This window comes from Mobula hypostoma, chromosome 15, assembly GCF_963921235.1.
Source record: "Mobula hypostoma chromosome 15, sMobHyp1.1, whole genome shotgun sequence".
Classification (NCBI taxonomy): Eukaryota; Metazoa; Chordata; class Chondrichthyes; order Myliobatiformes; family Myliobatidae; genus Mobula; species Mobula hypostoma.
In genome coordinates, this window is record NC_086111.1 from 9948360 (window position 1) to 9966126 (window position 17767).

Genomic DNA, 17767 nt, shown 5'->3' on the forward strand with positions numbered 1-17767 from the left:
GGAGTTGAGGAAAAACTTTTTCACCCAGAGAGTGGTGGATATGTGGAATGCTCTGCCCCAGAAGGCAGTGGAGGCCAAGTCTCTGGATGCTTTCAAGAAAGAGATGGATAGAGCTCTTAAAGGTAGTGGAATCAAAGGTTATGGGGATAAGGCAGGAGCTGGATACTGATTGTGGATGATCAGCTATGATCACAGTGAATGGCGGTGCTGGCTCAAAGGGCCGAATGGCCTACTCCTGCACTTTTTGTCTATTGTCTACTGGAGGAACTCAGTGGGTCAAGCAAAATCTGGAGCAGGAAAGAAATTGTAGACGTTTCGGATCAAAACGTCGACAGTTCCTTAGTCACTCCCCACCCCACCACCCCGCAACCGAGATGCTGCTTGACCTGAGTTCCTCCAGAAATTGTTGTGCCAGATTCCAAAATCCACAGTCCCTTACGTCTCCATTGAAATAAGGAGTTATCCAATCAGGAATTCTTCACCTTGAGATGTTATATCTTTGTTACTCACTGCCCCAAAAATGCTATTCTCACTCGCTGAGCATCTTCAAACTTTGAATGTTAAGGGAATTGGGGAGTGTGGGGTTGGCACTAGAAAGTGATGTTCGCATAAAAGTTCATCCAAAACCCAATGGAACAATGGAGAAGACATAAGGACCTTAAAGGACTACTCTTGCTTTCATATATTCCATTCCTGTGACAACAGAGAAACATCCAATGAATGGCAGTTCTGTGGGTGAAAACATTTTGTTAATGAGAGAGATCAGAGGAGAATGGCTGGAATGGTTCAAGCTAACCGGAAGATGACAGTGACTTCTTGTTTAGGAGGTAGCTAATAAAGTGGCCATTGAGTATATTTTCCCCAATATAAAGATAGTAACTACTCAAAAAATGTGTAAAGCTCTGTTGGAATTGCTATTTAAATGCAAGCTGCCTTGTTCATTACAGAGTTAAAATCCATATTGTCCTCAAATTCCATTTATTTAGTAGCCTTGAGTTCTGACAAGTGATGGTCTATTCACTCTCACCTTAAAATGCTTCACATGTGTAGAAAACCATAAACATCTTAAAACTTGTTTTTACTTTGGAGATTAAAATGATAAGATTTGTCACTGAGTCTCGTTACCAAAGGTCTATTCCATTCTATAAGGATGAAATTATACCCTTACACCAGAATAACTTCAATGAACTGAGCTTGTCTGAGAAGGATTTCAACTGAAATCTGTATTTTGTCTGTATCTTGTTCTAGGTTACAACTTCAGGAGCTCTTTTCTGGTCAGGACCCAAGAGATGTCCCCATCATCTGGAATTTGATCCCAGCAATGTAAGTGCTGTCTCTCACTTGGCTTGTGTGTGATAATCATTAGAATAAGGTGATAATGTAAATAGTGTATAGTTGCTCTATCCCTTTTGAACTGAATTTGAGTTTGGGATAACGAGGCGTTTCATTGGATTTGGGAGTAAGGGGGCTGTGAACAGTTGGAGTGATGAGGCCCACTGGTCAGGTGATCTTGCAAGAGTTATCAAAGCACAGAAACATGAGCTGGGAGTACCATATACAGGCCTCCCACAGGTCAGGAACACCAGTTCATGTACAGCCTGTACACATGATCAAGCGTTTGAGAGACTGACAGGCTGTGGGGCTACAGACATCTTCTGCCACCTAAGAACTCAGTTCTTGGCCATAATTCTGACTTGCAAACTGTCCAGCTTACAAACAGTTCACAGGGATGGAGCCCTGTTAAAACTTGGGAGGGCCTGTCGACAGTTAGACCATAAGACATAGCAGGAGAATTAGGCCATTCAGCCCATCTGTCTACTCGACAATTCCCCTATGGCTAATTTATTATCCCTCTCAATCCCATTGTCCTGCCTTCTCCCTATAACCTTTCACACCTTAACTAACCAATAATGCATCAACTTCCACCTTAAATATACCCAGTGACATGGCCTCCACAGCCATTCATGGCAATGAATTCCACCAATTTACCACCCTCTGGCTAAAAAAATTCCTTCTCATCTCTGTTCTAAATGGACATGCCTCTATTCTGAAGTGGTGCCCTCTAGTCCTGGACTCACCCACTATTGGAAACATCCTCTGCATATCCACACTGTCTAGGCTTTCAATATTCAATAGGTTTCAATGAGATCTTGCTCATTCTTCTAAACTCTAGTGAGTGCAAGCCCAGAACCATCAAACGCTCTTCCAACACTAACCCTTTAATTCCTAGAATCATTCTCATAAACCTCCTCAAGACCTTCTCAAAAGCCTGCATATCTTTTCTGAGGTAAAGGGCCCAAAACTGCTCGTAATACTCCTAAGTGCGGTCTGACCAATGCCTTATAAAGCCTCAGCATTGCATCTTTACCCTTATATTCTAGAACTCTCATAATGAATGCTAACATTGCATATGCCTTCCTTACCACCAACTCAACCTTCAAGTTAACCTTCTAGGAATCCTGCACAAGGACTCCCAAATCCTTTTGCACCTTTGATTTTTGAATTTAAAAAAGATAATCTATTCCTTTATTCCTTCCACCAAAGTGCATGGCCATACAATTCCCTTCATTATATTCCATCTGCCACTTCTGTGCCCATTCACCCAATGTCAAAGTCATTCTGCAGACTCCCTGCTTCCTCAGCCCGCCCCTCCACCTACCTTTGTATCATCTGAAAACTTTGCCACAAAGCCATCAATTCCATCATCCAAATCATTGACATAATGTAAAAAGAAGCGGTCCCAAAATATTTATTAAGTTCATCTGCCATTTCCTTGTCCCCCATTACTGCGTACCTCACCAGCGTCATTTTCCATGGTCCGATACCCTCTTTTACCTTTCTTTTACTCCTTGTATGTCAGAATAACTTTTCATATCCTCTGATATTATTGGCTAGCTTATCTTCATATTTCATCTTTTCCCTCCTTATGGTTTTTTCGTTGTCTTCTGTTAGTTTTTAAAAGCTTGCCAAATCCTCTAACTTCTCACTAATTTTTGCTCTATACTATGTGCTCATTTTTGCTTCTATGCTGTCTTTGCCTTCCCTTGTCACCCATGGTTGAATCTTCCTGTAGTTTGAATACTACTTCATTTTTAGGATGTATCTATCCTGCACCTTCCAAATTGCCCCCAGAAACTCCAGCCATTGCTGTTTTGCTATCATCACTGTTGATGGCCTCTGTAATCCTCTTTACTCCACTATAATGCTGATACATCTGACTTTATCTTCTCCCTCTCAAACTGCAGGGTGAATTCTATCATATTATAATCAATGCCTCCCAAGGGTTCTTTTAGCATAAACTCTTGAATCAAATCTGGTACATTAAACATTACCGATTCAGAGTTGCCTTTCCCTTAGTGAGCTCCACCATAAGCTGCTCTAAAAAGCCATTCTACAAACTCCCACTCTTGAGATTCAACACCATCCTGATATTCCCAATCTACCTGCATTTTGAATTTCTCCATGAATATTGTACACATTGCCAATATTACATGCTTTTTCCATTACTTGTTGAAAATTATATCTCACATCCTAGCCATTATTTGGGGACCTGTACATAACTCCCATCACTGTACTTTTACCCTTGCAGTTTCTTAACTCTAGCCACAAGGATTTTACATCTTCCGATCCTACGTCACCTCTTTCTAATGATACCAACAGAGCCACCTCACTCATAAGACCATAAGACATTGGAGCAAAATTATGCCATTCAGCACATTGAGTCTGCTCTGCCATTCCATCACAGCTGATTTATTGTCCCTCTCAATTCCATTCTCCTGTTTTCTCCCCGTAAACTTTGACACCATTACTAATCAAGAACCCATCAACATTTGCTTTAAATATACTCAATGCCATGTCCTCCATAGCTGTCAGTGGCAATGAATTCCACAAATTCACTGCCCTCTGGCTAAAGAAATTCCCCCTCATCCCCAAGTCTGAGGCTGTGCCCTCTGGTCCAAAACTTCATCACTATCGGAAACATCCTCTCTAACCAGACCTTTCAATATTTGATAGGTTTCAATAAGATCCCCTCTCATTCTTCTAAACTCCAGCAAGCACAGGCCCAGAGCTATCAAATGCTCCTCTTATATTAACCCTTTCATATCTGGAATCATTCTTGTGAACCTCCTCTGGACTTTCACCAATGCCAACACTTCTTAGATAAGAGGTCAAGAACTGCTCACAATACTCAAGGTTTTGGTCTGACCAATGCCTCAGCATCACGTCTATGCTCTTATATTCTAGTCCCCTCAAAATGAATGCTAGCATTGTATGTGCGTTCCTCCTTTGCCTGCCTGCCCTTTTGATACAATATGTATCCTTAGATGTTTAGCTCCCAACTAGGACCTTCTTTCAGCTACAACTCAGTGATACCCATAATGTTATACCTACCAATCTCTGATTGTGCTGCAACATCATCAATTATTGAACTGATCCTGTTCAATTTATTGGTGGTCAGCCAACACAACTACAGAGGCAAATAAACCTATAACCAATAGTAACATTTGAATGGTTAGATTAGATTTATTAGTCATATGTACATCAAAATAAGCAGCATTGTTTGCGTTAACAACCAGCACACTCTAAGAATGTGCTGGGGGCAGTCCACAAGAGTCACCATGCTTCCAATGCCTACATAGCATGTCCACAAAGTTCAGCAGAACACCACACAACCATCATACAAAACAGGTACAGGAAAACCAATCACTTTGTACCCACTCCAATGGGGATCACAGGCCCTCTTCCTTGGGGCCTGCCGATCAATGTCCTTGACCTTGAATCGCAGGTCTTCCTCCTCAGCGCCTGCTGAGCTGACCTCAATCCTCGAATATTGTTGAAGTCCAACATGTGGACCTACCAACTGACCTTGACATCTGGATCTGTTGACCAGTCTCATGCCTCTGCATAGACCTTCAAACCTGGGACACACCAATCTTGGGGGAATGTTACCATTCCTCATCCTTGGGACATGGTGACCTAAGGGGAGATCATAATTCCTCATCCTTGGGACCCACTAGCCTGGGGGGAGGAGTCACAACCTCTCGCCCTTTGGATCTGCTGGTCTTGGGGGAGGTACCATCCCTCATCCTCTGGGCCTGGTGACCTTGGGGGAAGTCACCATCTCTTATTGTTGGGACTGGGCGACTTTGGGGAAGGAAGGTCACCACCCCTTACCTTGTGGACCCAGCGACCTTAGGGAAGGTCATTATCTCTCATCCTTGGGATCTGGTGACCTTGAGGGAGGTCACCATCTCTCATCCTCAGGACTCGCTGGACTTAGTCCTGGACCTCTGGGACATTGTGCTGTTTGTCAGCAGCATGCTCCTCTTCAAAGTGATTCTCATCATGTCCTGTGCCTTCTTGGTGACTCACGCTGAGCTATTCACATATCTACAATGTGGCTATCCTCCACTACCTGGAAAATGCTTGAAGTTCATACAATATTTATATGAAATGACACTACATTTGACACAATAACATCTGCATGGCCATTGTGGGTCTATTAATATCAATGACCTCAGGGATGGGGTAGGATCCCACTGAGAATACATGCACACAAAATGCTGCATGAACTCAGCAGGTTAGGCAGCATCTATGGAAGGAGATGAGCATAGAACATAAGAACCACCAACCCTGGCAGTACACTCCACACACCCACCATTCTCAGTATGTTTTTTAAAAAAAGTAACTAGCTACCTCTGACATCCTCCCTACACTTTCCTCCAGGCACCTTAAAAGTATGTCCTCTTATATTAGCTATTTCTGCTTTGGGAAAAAGTCTCTAGCTGTCCACTCTAAATGTGCCTCTCATCATCTTGTGCAGCGTTCGTGCTGATGAAAGGTCTCGGCCCAAGATGTTGACTGTTCATTCATTTCCATAGATGCTGCCTGAACTGCTGAGTTCCTCCAAATTTTGTGTGTGTTACTTTGGATTTCCAGCATCGGCAGAATCTGTTGCATCCCATTCACCCTGGTTCCATGTGACCGAAGGCAGGGATATTACGCCATCTGAATGATTTGACCTCTGGACGTTAAATTCTATGTTTTTTCTCTCTGCGGGTTTGCACAATTCATGCAATTCACACAGAGAGGAAATCCTGAGCCTCTTGTTGAGGTTTTGTAAGATCTGTAATCATAGTCTCCTCCAAAACCACTCCCTGTATCGGCAAAGTCGGGGTAGGGGAGAGCTTTTCAAGGGAGGGAAGTGGAGGGGGTTAATGCACCAAACGTAACATCCCTTCAATTTGCCCTCTGTCCACAGAGGGGTTGACAGTTCTGCTGTTTGTGTAACTATGCCATTTCTCTGTGTAACTGGTCCTTTTAACTTGTTAATATTTTCAGCTGCAGGGAAGTGTAAGGCTTTCCAGGAAGTATGCCTAATTTAAGCTGACTTTACCTGATTTCCTCCACATTGTTTCATTTACGCTCCAACTTCCTGCACAGATCCACGTACAATATTCTAGATTCATGATTGTTTACTGTCATTCTTCGGTACGCAAGTGTGAAGGAGAAGAAAATAATTTCTCTGGATCCAATGCAACACAAAAAAAAACACAATAAGCATAAGGAACACAATAAAAATATATGCAAAAACACAATAAATATAAATATAAAAACAATCCTATAAAACACAATGTATAGGTAACTGAGTGTGGCCATATATACATAAGATTAACTTATATGCATAAGCACAAGAGACTCTGCATATGTTGGAAATCCAAACTAACACACACAGAATGCTGGAAGAACTCAGCAGGTCAGGTGCCTTCAATGGATAGGAAGACTCTTCACCGGGGTTTATGTAGATAGACTGATTGTCTACATAGAGTGATATGGACAATGAATGGAAGTGAAGTACAGATGCTGTTAACACAGCCAAGGCTGCAGTTCAGCCAGGATGGAAATTAACTCACAAATCAAATGCAGTGCTTCACTCATAACAAAATCCAGAGAAGGTCCCAAATCCTGTCAGTATTCAGTCATCAGTTTGCCCTCACAAGATACTAATGTTTTCTTAAGTTCTTTTGATTCTCTTTATAGTGTTGAATTCAACAGGGTCTTATAAGGGGATGCGGGTCTTCTAGAATTACGGTGTAGCTAGCTTGTTTGTGTATCCGTGGGCAAACAAGACTGAACATCTGCTTGAGTCGAGGTGAAGGGTTTTATATGGGCTGGATACAGAGGCAAAACAAGACAGGCTCTTTATTTTAGAAATGGTATACTGAAGTTGGAGAGGGTTCAGAGAAGATTCGCAAGAATGATTCCAGGAATGAAAGGGTTGCTGTATGAGGGACATTTGGCAGCTCTTGGACTGTATTCCCTGGAGTTCAGGAGAATGAGGGGAATCTCATAGAAATATTCTGAATGTTAATAGGCCTGAACAGATTAGATATGGCAAAGTTATTTCCCACTAACTTTTGCAGGCTTGTCTGTTCTTGGGCATTAGTATTTTCATACCCGGCGAAGGGTGCTCAACCTGAAACATTACTGTTACTTTCTTATTCCATAGATTCTGCCTGATTTGCTGTTTTCTTTTTCCAGCACTCCCTGCTTTTATTTCAGATCTCCAGCATCCACAGTGTTTTGATTCTTGAGTCAGTTTTTGTTTATATAGAAGTTAGATTATTGACATAAGATACAGAGGCTTGGATGGTAGATAAAATAGAGTTGGTTTGGGTCTGTTTGATTTACTTCATGGAAGGAGATTTGCTATCAGGGCCATAGAATTATATAGCAAGGAAGTAGGCCCTTTGTTGCAATTCATCCATCGGTCCTATTTGCCTGCATTTGGCCCATATCCCACTAAACTTTCCCTATCCATCAACCTATCCAAGTGTCTCTTAAATGTTGTAATTGCACCCACCCGTACCAATTCCTCTGGCAGCTTGCTTCACATACCAAGCATCCTCTGTGTGAATAACTTCCTCCTTAGAACCTTGCTGTAGTTTTCCCTTCTGAACGATATACTTTAGTTTTAGATTCCCTTACACTGGCAAAAGATTGAGACCATCCACAAAATTTTGAAGGAACTCAGCAGGTCAAGCAGCATCTATGAAAATGTTTCAAGCCAAGACACTTCATCAGGACTGGAAAGGAATTCCTTCTCCAGCCCTTCACCTTTCTCACTCACCTGGCTTCACCTATCACTTTCTAACTCGTCCTCCTTCCACTCTCCCCTCTTTTTATTCTGGTGTTTTCCCCTTCCTTTCCAATCCTGACAATGGGTCACAGCCTGAAACAACAACTATTTATTCCCTTCCATAGATGCTGCCTGACCTGCTGAGTTCCTCCAGTGTTTTGTGTGTGTTGCTCAAGATTTCCAGGATCTGCAGAATCTCTTGTATCCGTAACTATTCCTATTTACACCCCTAATGATTTTATAAACCTCTATAATGTCCTAATTCCTGTATTCAATGCCCTGTCCAAAGAAGACAAACACACCTACATCCTCCTGATCCACAATTGTAGGCCATTCAGTTGAAGGGCAACTTTGTTCCTGGTCTTGTCAGGAACATACACATCCTGTGAAGAAATGGACAAAAAACAGATCCGTGAGCACATTATTTAGATCTATTTAAACAGAAGTGAAATCATTTTGCTCAGATCTCACACTAAATGTTATTAAACAAACCACAAACACAACATTTAAATAACAACCTTCAATGTGGCATAAGGCAGTTTACAGAGATGATGCTACCATTCAGTGGAGAGCCACAACAGGGGACAAGTGGTGTCTGATAAGCTGAATGTAATGGCAGAAGACCAATTTATTCACTTAGAGATATAGTGTGGAAGAGGCCATTCTGGCCCAATGAGTTGAGTGGCCCAGAAACCCACCAATTTTACCCTAGCCTAATCACAGGACTATTTACAATTCCAAACACGAGGAATTCTGCGGATGCTGGAAATTCAAGCAACACACATCAAAGTTGCTGGTGAACGCAGCAGGCCAGGCAGCATCTCTAGGAAGAGGTACAGTCGATGTTTCAGGCCGAGACCCTTCGTCAGGACTAACTGAAGGAAGAGTTAGTAAGAGATTTGAAAGTGGGAGGGGGAGGGGGAGATCCAAAATGATAGGAGAAGACAGGCGGGGGAGGGATGGAGCCAAGTCTATCCACGGCCTCCTCTACTGTAAAGATGAAGCCACACTCAGGTTGGAGGAACAACACCTTATATTCCGTCTGGGTAGCCTCCAACCTGATGGCATGAACATCGACTTCTCTAACTTCCGCTAATGCCCCACCTTCCCCCTCGTACCCCATCTGTTATTTATTTATATACACACATTCTTTTTCTCTCTCTCCTTTTTCTCCCTCTGTCCCTCTCACTATACCCCTTGCCCATCCTCTGGGTTCCCCCCCCCCTTTTCTTTCTCCCCGGGCCTCCTGTCCCATGATCCTCTCATATCGCTTTTGCCAATCAACTGTCCAGCTCTTGGCTCCATCCCTCCCCCTCCCACTTTCAAATCTCTTACTAACACTTCTTTCAGTTAGACCTGACGAAGGGTCTCGGCCTGCAACGTCGTCTGTACAATTTGCAATGACCAATTAACCTGCTAACCAGTACGCCTTTGGACTGTGGGGGGAAAACAGAGCAGCCGGAGAAAATCCACACGTTCCACAGGGTGGACATTCAGAGATTCCTTCAAGAGAATGCCAGAATTGAACTCCAGACTCTGATGCCCCAAGCTGTAATAGTGTCACACTAACTGCTATGCTATCACGGTGTAGAAATGTGTAAAAGAGGGGCAAGACTGCGCAGGTACGTGACGTCAGCCAGTAGAGCAGGAAAGGTTTAAAAAGGCAAGGAATCTTCAGCAATTTTTGATTCGGAGCAAGAAGGCTGCGAGTGGAACAGCCAAGGATCTCCGGAGCGAAGGCATTTTACTACTCGGGGTAAAAGAGAGGCAAGGCGGCGCAGGCGCCAGTAGAGAAGGAAAAGTTTAAAAAGAAGACTGCCATATTGAGCGGGCAGCAGAGTGAGAGGGTAGCAGAGTGATAGGGCTTTGGTTCAACGGGCTTAGACGGTAATGGGGAGAGGCGAGGTAGGTTTACCTGTGTTAATTTCGGAAAGGAAGAATGTGTGTGAGGCCGGTTTTCTGTGCTTGGTGTCAGATGTGGGAGGTCCTGAAGTCTCCCAGCCTCCCGGACAGCCATATCTCCACCCGGTGTGTCGAGCTGCAGATCCTAAGGGAAATGGAGATGCAGCTTGTTGACCTTCGTCTGATCAGGGAGAGCGAAGAGGTAATAGAAAGGAGTTATAGGCAGGTGGTCACACTGGGGCCACAGGAGACAGACAAGTGGGTAACAGTCAGGAGAGGGAAGGGCATGAGTCAGCTACTAAGAGAGTACCCCTGTAGCTTTACCCCTTGACAATAAGTACTCCTGTTTGAGTACTGTTGGAGGGGACAGCCTACCTGGGGGAAGCAACAGTGGCCGTGCCTCTGGCACAGAGTCTGGCCCTGTGGCTCAGTAGGGTAGGGAAAGGAAGATGAAGGCAGTAGTGATAGGGGACTCTATAGTTAGGGGGTCAGACAGGCAATTCTGTGGACACAGGAAGGAAACTCGGATGGTAGTTTGCCTCCCAGGTGCCAGGGTCTGGGATGTTTCAGATCGCATCCAAGGCATCCTGCAGTCAGAGGGATAACAGCCAGAGGTCGTGGTACATATTGGTACAAATGGCATAGGTAGAAAAAGGGAAGAGGCCCTGAAAACAGACTACAGGGAGTTAGGAAGGAAGTTGAGAAGCAGGACCGCATATGCCACGTGACAGTGAGTATAGCAAAAATGAGGTGGAGGATAAATGCGTGGCTGAGGGATTGGAGCAGGGGGCAGTGATTCAGATTTCTGGATCATTGGGACCTCTTTTGGAGCAGGTGTGACCTGTACAAAAAGGACAGGTTGCACTTGAATCCCAGGGGGACCAATGTCCTGGCGGGGAGGTTTGCTAAGGCTACTGGGGAGAGTTTAAACTAGAATTTTTGGGGGGGGGGTTGGAACCGAACTGAAGAAACTGGGGAAGAGCCAGTTGGCTCACAAATAGAGAAAGCTTGTAGACAGTGCGAGAGGGAGGATAGGCAGGTGATAGAGAAGGGACGCGCTCAGACGGACGGTTTGAGATGTGTCTATTTTAATGCAAGGACTATCATGAACAAAGCAGATAAGCTTAGAGCATGGTTCAGTACTTGGAGCTATGATGTGGTGGCCACTACAGGGACTTGGATGGCTCAGGGACATGAATGGTTACTTCAAGTGCCGGGTTTTAGATGTTTCAGAAAGAACAGGGAGGGAGGCAAAAGAGGTGGGGGTGTGGCATTGTTGATCAGAGATAGTGTCACGGCTGCAGAAAAGGTGGACGCCATGGAGGGATTGTTTACGGATTCTCTGTGGGTGGAGGTTAGGAAAAGGAGGGATGTTTTTACTGGGTGTTTTTTATAGGCCACCCAATAGTAACAGGGATATCAAGGAGCAGATAGGGAAACAGATCCTGGAAAGGTGTAATAATAACACAGTTGGCGTGATGGGAGATTTTAATTTCCCAAATATCGATTGGCATCTCCCTAGAGCAAGGGGTTTAGATGGGGTGGAGTTTGTTAGGTGTGTTCAGGAAGGTATCTTGACACAATATGTAGATAAGCCTACAAGAGGAGAGACTGTACTTGATTTGGTATTGGGAAATGAACCTGGTCAGGTGTCAGATCTCTCAGTGGGAGAGAATTTTGGAGATAGTGATCATAATTCTATCTCCTTTACAATAGCATTGGAGAGAGATAAGAACAGACAAGATAGAAAAGCGTTTAATTGGAGTAAGGGGAAATATGAGGCTGTCAGGCAGGAAATTGGAAGGTTAAATTGGGAACAGATATTCTCAGGGAAAAGTACAGAAGAAATGTGGCAAATGCTCAGGGGATATTTGTGTGAAGTTCTGCATAGTTATGTTCCAATGAGACAGGGAAGTTATGGTAGGGTACAGGAACTGTGGTGTACAAAGACTATAATAAATCTAGTCAAGAAGGTAAGCTTACAAAAGGTTCAGAGAGCTAGGTAATGTTAGAGATCTAGAAGATTATAAGGTTAACAGGAAGGAGCTTAAAAAGTAAATTAGGAGAGCCAGAAGGGGCCATGAGAAGACCTTGGCGGACAGGATTAAGGAAAACCCCAAGGCATTCTACAAGTATGTGAAGAGCAAGAGGATAAGACGTGAAAGAATAGGACCTATCAAATGTGACAGTGGGAAAGTGTGTATGGAACCAGAGGAAATTGCAGAGGTATTTAATGAATACTTCATTATTCACTATCGAAAAGGATCTTGGTGATTGTAGTGACAACTTGCAGCAGACTGAAAAGCTTGAGCATGTAGATATTAAGAAAGAGGATGTGCTGGAGCTTTTGGAAAGCATCAAGTTGGATAAGTTGCTGGGACCGGATGAGATGTACCTCAGGCTGTACTGTGGGAGGCAAGGGAGGAGATTGCTGAGCCTCTGGCGATGATCTTTGCATCATCAATGGGGACAGGAGAGGTTCTGTAGGATTGAAGGGTTGCAGATGTTGTTCCTTTATTCAAGAAAGGGAGTAGAGATAGCCCAGGAAATTATAGACCAGTGAGTCTTACTTCAGTGGTTGGTAAGTTGATGGAGAAGATCCTGAGAGGCAGGATTTATGAACATTTGGAGAGGTATAATATGATTAGGAATAGTCAGCATGGCTTTGTCAAGGGCAGGTCATGCCTTACAAGCCTGATTGAATTTTTTGAGGATGTGACTAGACACGTTGATGAAGGAAGAGCAGTAGATGTAGTGTATATGGATTTCAGCAAGGCATTTGATAAGTTACCCCATGCAAGGCTTATTGAGAAAGTAAGGAGGCATGGGATCCAAGGGGACATTGCTTTGTGGATCCAGAACTGGCTTGCCCACAGAAGGCAAAGAGTGGTTGTAGACGGGTCATCTTCTGCATGGAAGTCGGTGACCTGTGGTATGTCTCAGTGATCTGTTCTGGGACACTTACTCTTTGTGATTTTTATAAATGACCTGAATGAGGAAGTGGAGAGATGGGTTAGTAAGTTTGCTGATGACGCAAAGGTTGGGGTTGTTGTGGATAGTGTGGAGAGCTGTCAGAGGTTACAGCGGAACATTGATATGATGCAAATTGGGCTGAGAAGTGGCAGATGGAGTTCAGCCCAGATAAGTGTGAAGTGGTTCATTTTGGTAGGTCCAATATGATGGCAGAATATAGCATTAATGGTAAGACTCTTGGCAGTGTGGAGGATCAGAGGGATCTTGGGGCCCGAGTCCATAGGATACTCAAAGTAGCTGCACAGGTTGACTCTGTGGTTAAGAAGGCGTACGCTGATAGCTATAATTTATAAATGGTTATTGAATTTGCGAAAGGTATCTAACGATAAAATTAAAGATGTGTGGGAATTGGAATTCTAAAAGTCACTTTCACATAATGGGATAAAATTTTTCATTTGGTAAATACTTCATCTATTTGTGCCCATCATTCCTTGATGCAGTTCAAGGTAGTACATTGAGCACATATGTCAAAGGATAAATTAGCCCATATTTTTCCCAATATTAATCCTGTTTGCGACAGATGTAATACTGAGGTGGCTACTTTAACTCATATGTTTTGGTCTTGTATCAAGCCAGGTCATTTTTGGAAAGATGTCTTTAAAACTTTATCAAAAGTCTTGAATTTGGATTTGCAACTGAATATATTTACAGCAATTTTTGGGATCATTCTGCCAGAAGCAGGATATATTCCTGTTTCTGCTCAATGGATGATAGCTTTTATAACTTTATTGGCTAGGAGAGCCATTTTGCTTAAATGGAAGGATTCTAATCCACCTACTGTTTTTTATTGGCTTTCCTCCATTATGTCCTGTCTAAAAGTTTAGAGAAAATAAGAAGTTGGACAGGCTGTAAAAATAGGGGACAAGCTCTCCTCTACAATCACTCTGAGCATCGGTGCCCCACAAGGCTGTGTACTCAGCCCCCTGCTGTCCTCACTGTACACCCATGATTGTGTAGCCAAGTTTCCATTGAACTCAATATTTAAGTTTGCTGATGACACCACAATTGTAGGCTGTATCTCGGGTAATAATGAGTTTGAGTACAGAGAGGAAATTAAGAACCTGGTGGCATGGTGTGAAGACAATAACCTATCCCTCAACATCAGCAAGATGAAGGAATTGGTTGCTGACTTCAGAAGGAGTAGCGGACCGCACGACCCCATGACCCCATTTACATTGGTGGTGGGCAAGTGGAACAGGTCAAAAGCTTTAAGTTACTCGGGGTCAATATCACAAATGACCTGACTTGGTCCAACCAAGCAGAGTCCACTGCCAAGAAGGCCCACCAGTGCCTTTACTTCCTGAGAAAGCTGAAGAAATTTGGCCTGTTCCCTAAAACCCTCACTAATTTTTATAGATGCACCGTAGAAAGCATTCTTCTGGGGTGCATCACAACCTGGAATGGATGTTATCCTGTCCAAGACCGTAAGAAGCTGCAGAAGATCGTGAACGCAGCCCAGCACATCACACAAACCAATCTTCCGTCCTTGGACTCACTTTACACCGCACGCTGTCGGAGCGGTGCTGCCAGGATAATCAAGGACACAACCCACCCAGCCAACACACTTTTCATCCCTCTTCCCTCCATTACAAGGCTCAGGAGCTTGAAGACTCATACGGCCAGATTTGGGAACAGCTTCTTTCCAACTGTGATAAGACTGTTGAACAGATCCTGACCCGGATCTGGGCCGTACCCTCCAAGTATCCAGACCTCGTCTGGGTTTTTTTTGCACTACCTTACTTCCCCTTTTCTATTTTCTACTTATGATTTATAATTTAAATTTTTACTATTTACTATTGATTTGTACTCCAGGGAGCGCGAAGCGCAGAATCAAATATTGCTGTGATGATGATACGCTCTAGTATAAATTGTTTGGCGACAATAAAGTAATTTGATACATCCTTTAAACTTGAAGAAACCTGGCCGTTTATTCAATATTTTCATCTGGTTTGATTTATTGCTCTTCCAGTTACTTTCTCGAAACTTTGGATTTGATCAAAAAGTTTCTCTTTCTTCTTGCTTTTACTCTCAGTATGGGCTGCCCAGTCCCCTTTTTTTTTTCATTTTCTTTTTTTTTACCTTTTTTTGTTTATAGAGAATTGTGGGTTTTTTATTTATATATATATGTGTGTGTGTGTGTGTGTGTGTGTGTGTGTGTCTGTGTCTGTGTATATATATGTGTGTGTGTATATATATATATATATATATATATATATATATATATATGAAGTTATATTTATATAATTAAGAAGTTTCTTTATCTTGTTTCTCTTTTTATGAAATGATAAGAGGAGAATTGATTATCTATTTTTAATTATACATTATTAGATTAATACTATGTATGATCTTGATAATGTTTATCTTACCTTTTATATGTACTGTTATTGCTATAGATATTTGAGATAATTCTCCTCTTGTTTGTATATATGTACTTTTTAAAAAATTAATTAAAAATTGATAAAGAAAGAAGAAGGCATACAGTGTATTGGCCTTCATCAATCGTGGAATTGAATTTAGGAGCCGAGAGGTAATGTTGCAGCTATATAGGACCCTGGTCAGACTCCACTTGGAGTACTGTGCTCAGTTCTGGTCACCTCACTACAGGAAGGATGTGGAAGCCATAGAAAGGGTGCAGAGGAGATTTACGAGGATGTTGCCTGGATTGGGGAGCATGCCTTATGAGAATAGGTTGAGTGAACTTGGCCTTTTCTCCTTGGAGCAATGGAGGATGAGAGGTGACTTGATAGAAGTGTATAAGATGATGAGAGGCATTGTTCGTGTGGATAGTCAGAGGCTTTTTCCCAGGGCTGAAAAGGTTGCCACAAGAGGACACAGGTTTAAGGTGCTGGGGAGTAGGTACAGAGGAGATGTCAGGGTTAAGTTTTTTACGCCGAGAATGGTGAGTGTGTGGAATGGGCTGCCAGCAACGGTGGTGGAGGCGGATATGATAGGGTCTTTTAAGAGACTTTTGGATAGGTACATGGAGCTTAGAAAAATAGAGGGCTATTAGTAGCCCTCTATTAGTAGGGTATTAGTAATTAGTAATTTAGTAATTTCTAAGGTAGGAACATGTTCGGCATAACTTTGTGGGCCAAAGGGCCTGTATTGTGCTGTAAGTTTTCTATGCTTCTAAATGCCAGGTACCCACTTATGAGTGTGTGGAAGATTAATGTGTCTGAACCTCTCGGTGTAGCGACCTGGTTTATATGCTAATTAACTATAAAATGTGACCATGTGAGTTTTATCCGGGTGCTCCAGTTTCCTCCCTCATTCTAAAGATGTACAGTCAGAGTTAGTCAGCTGTGGGCATGTTATGTTGGTGCCGGAAATGACTGCCCAAGCACAATCCTCACACTGTGTTAGTCGTTGATGCAAAACAACACTTTCATTGCATGTTTCAATATTTTGATGTCCATGTGATGAATAAGTATTCAGATGACCTGTTAGTTTATATTTCAGTTCCTAGGAAATCTATTCCTTCTATGCTATCTATATTTTCTGAATTCAGTAGTTTTTCTGGATATAAATGAAATTTATATAAAAGTTAGTTATTTCCTAATAATAATTACTCAGATCAATATCACCAAGTACCTTATAGTATTGCTAAAAATTACTTTACTTATCTTGGTATTAAGATTACTAAAAATTTTAAGGACCTGTATAAATATAACTTCCTCCCATTAATTGATTACACCCAACAAATGCTTTCTAAATAGTCACCTATGATGTTATAGAAATATAGAAACATAGAAAATAGGTGCAGGAGTAGGCCATTCGGCCCTTCAAGCCTGCACCGCCATTCAGTATGATCATGGCTGATCATCCAACTCAGAACCCTGTACCAGCCTTCCCTCCATACCCCCTGATCCCTTTAGCTACAAGGGCCATATCTAACTCCCTCTTAAATATAGCCAATGAACTGGCCTCAACTGTTTCCTGTGGCAGAGAATTCCACAGATTCACCACTCTCTGTGTGAAGAAGTTTTTCCTAATCTCAGCCCTAAAAGGCTTCCCCTTTATCCTCAAACTGTGACCCCTCGTTCAGGACTTCCCCAACATCGGGAGCAATCTTCCTGCATCTAGCCTGTCCAATCCCTTTAGGATTTTATAAGTTTCAATAAGATCCCCCCTCAATCTTCTAAATTCCAACAAGTATAAGCCTAGTTGATCCAGTCTTTCATCATATGAAAGTTCTGCCATCCCAGGAATCAATCTGGTGAACCTTCTTTGTACTCCCTCTATGGCAAGGATGTCTTTCCTCAGATTAGAGGACCAAAACTGCACACAATATTCCAGGTGTGGTCTCACCAAGGCCTCGTACAACTGTAGTAGTACCTCCCTGCTCCTGTGCTCGAATCCTCTTGCTATGAATGCCAGCATACCATTCGCCTTTTTCACCGCCTGCTGTACCTGCATGCCCACTTTCAATAACTGGTGTATAATGACACCCATTCAGATAATAATCTGTTTTCCTGTTTTTGCCACCAAAGTGGATACCCTCACACTTATCCACATTAAATTGCATCTGCCATGAATTTGCCCACCCACCTAACCTATCCAAGTCACCCTGCATCCTCTTAGCATCCTCCTCACAGCTAACACTGCCACCCAGCTTCGTGTCATCCACAAACTTGGAGATGCTGCGTTTAACTCGCTCATCTAAGTCATTAATATATATTGTAAACAACTGGG

At 42.8% G+C, this 17767-nt stretch overlaps 1 protein-coding gene across 2 annotated transcripts in view; it reads left to right on the top strand.

The window, feature by feature from the left end:
• Positions 1 to 17767, top strand: part of LOC134356685 (ubiquitin-like modifier-activating enzyme 1) — a 470199-nt gene that overhangs the window by 194256 nt on the left and 258176 nt on the right. For both annotated transcript variants that reach the window (XM_063067717.1, XM_063067718.1), the window contains exon 18: positions 1249 to 1323. In XM_063067717.1, coding sequence (XP_062923787.1) covers positions 1249 to 1323 — 75 coding nt within the window. The remainder of the gene's footprint in view (positions 1 to 1248; positions 1324 to 17767) is intronic.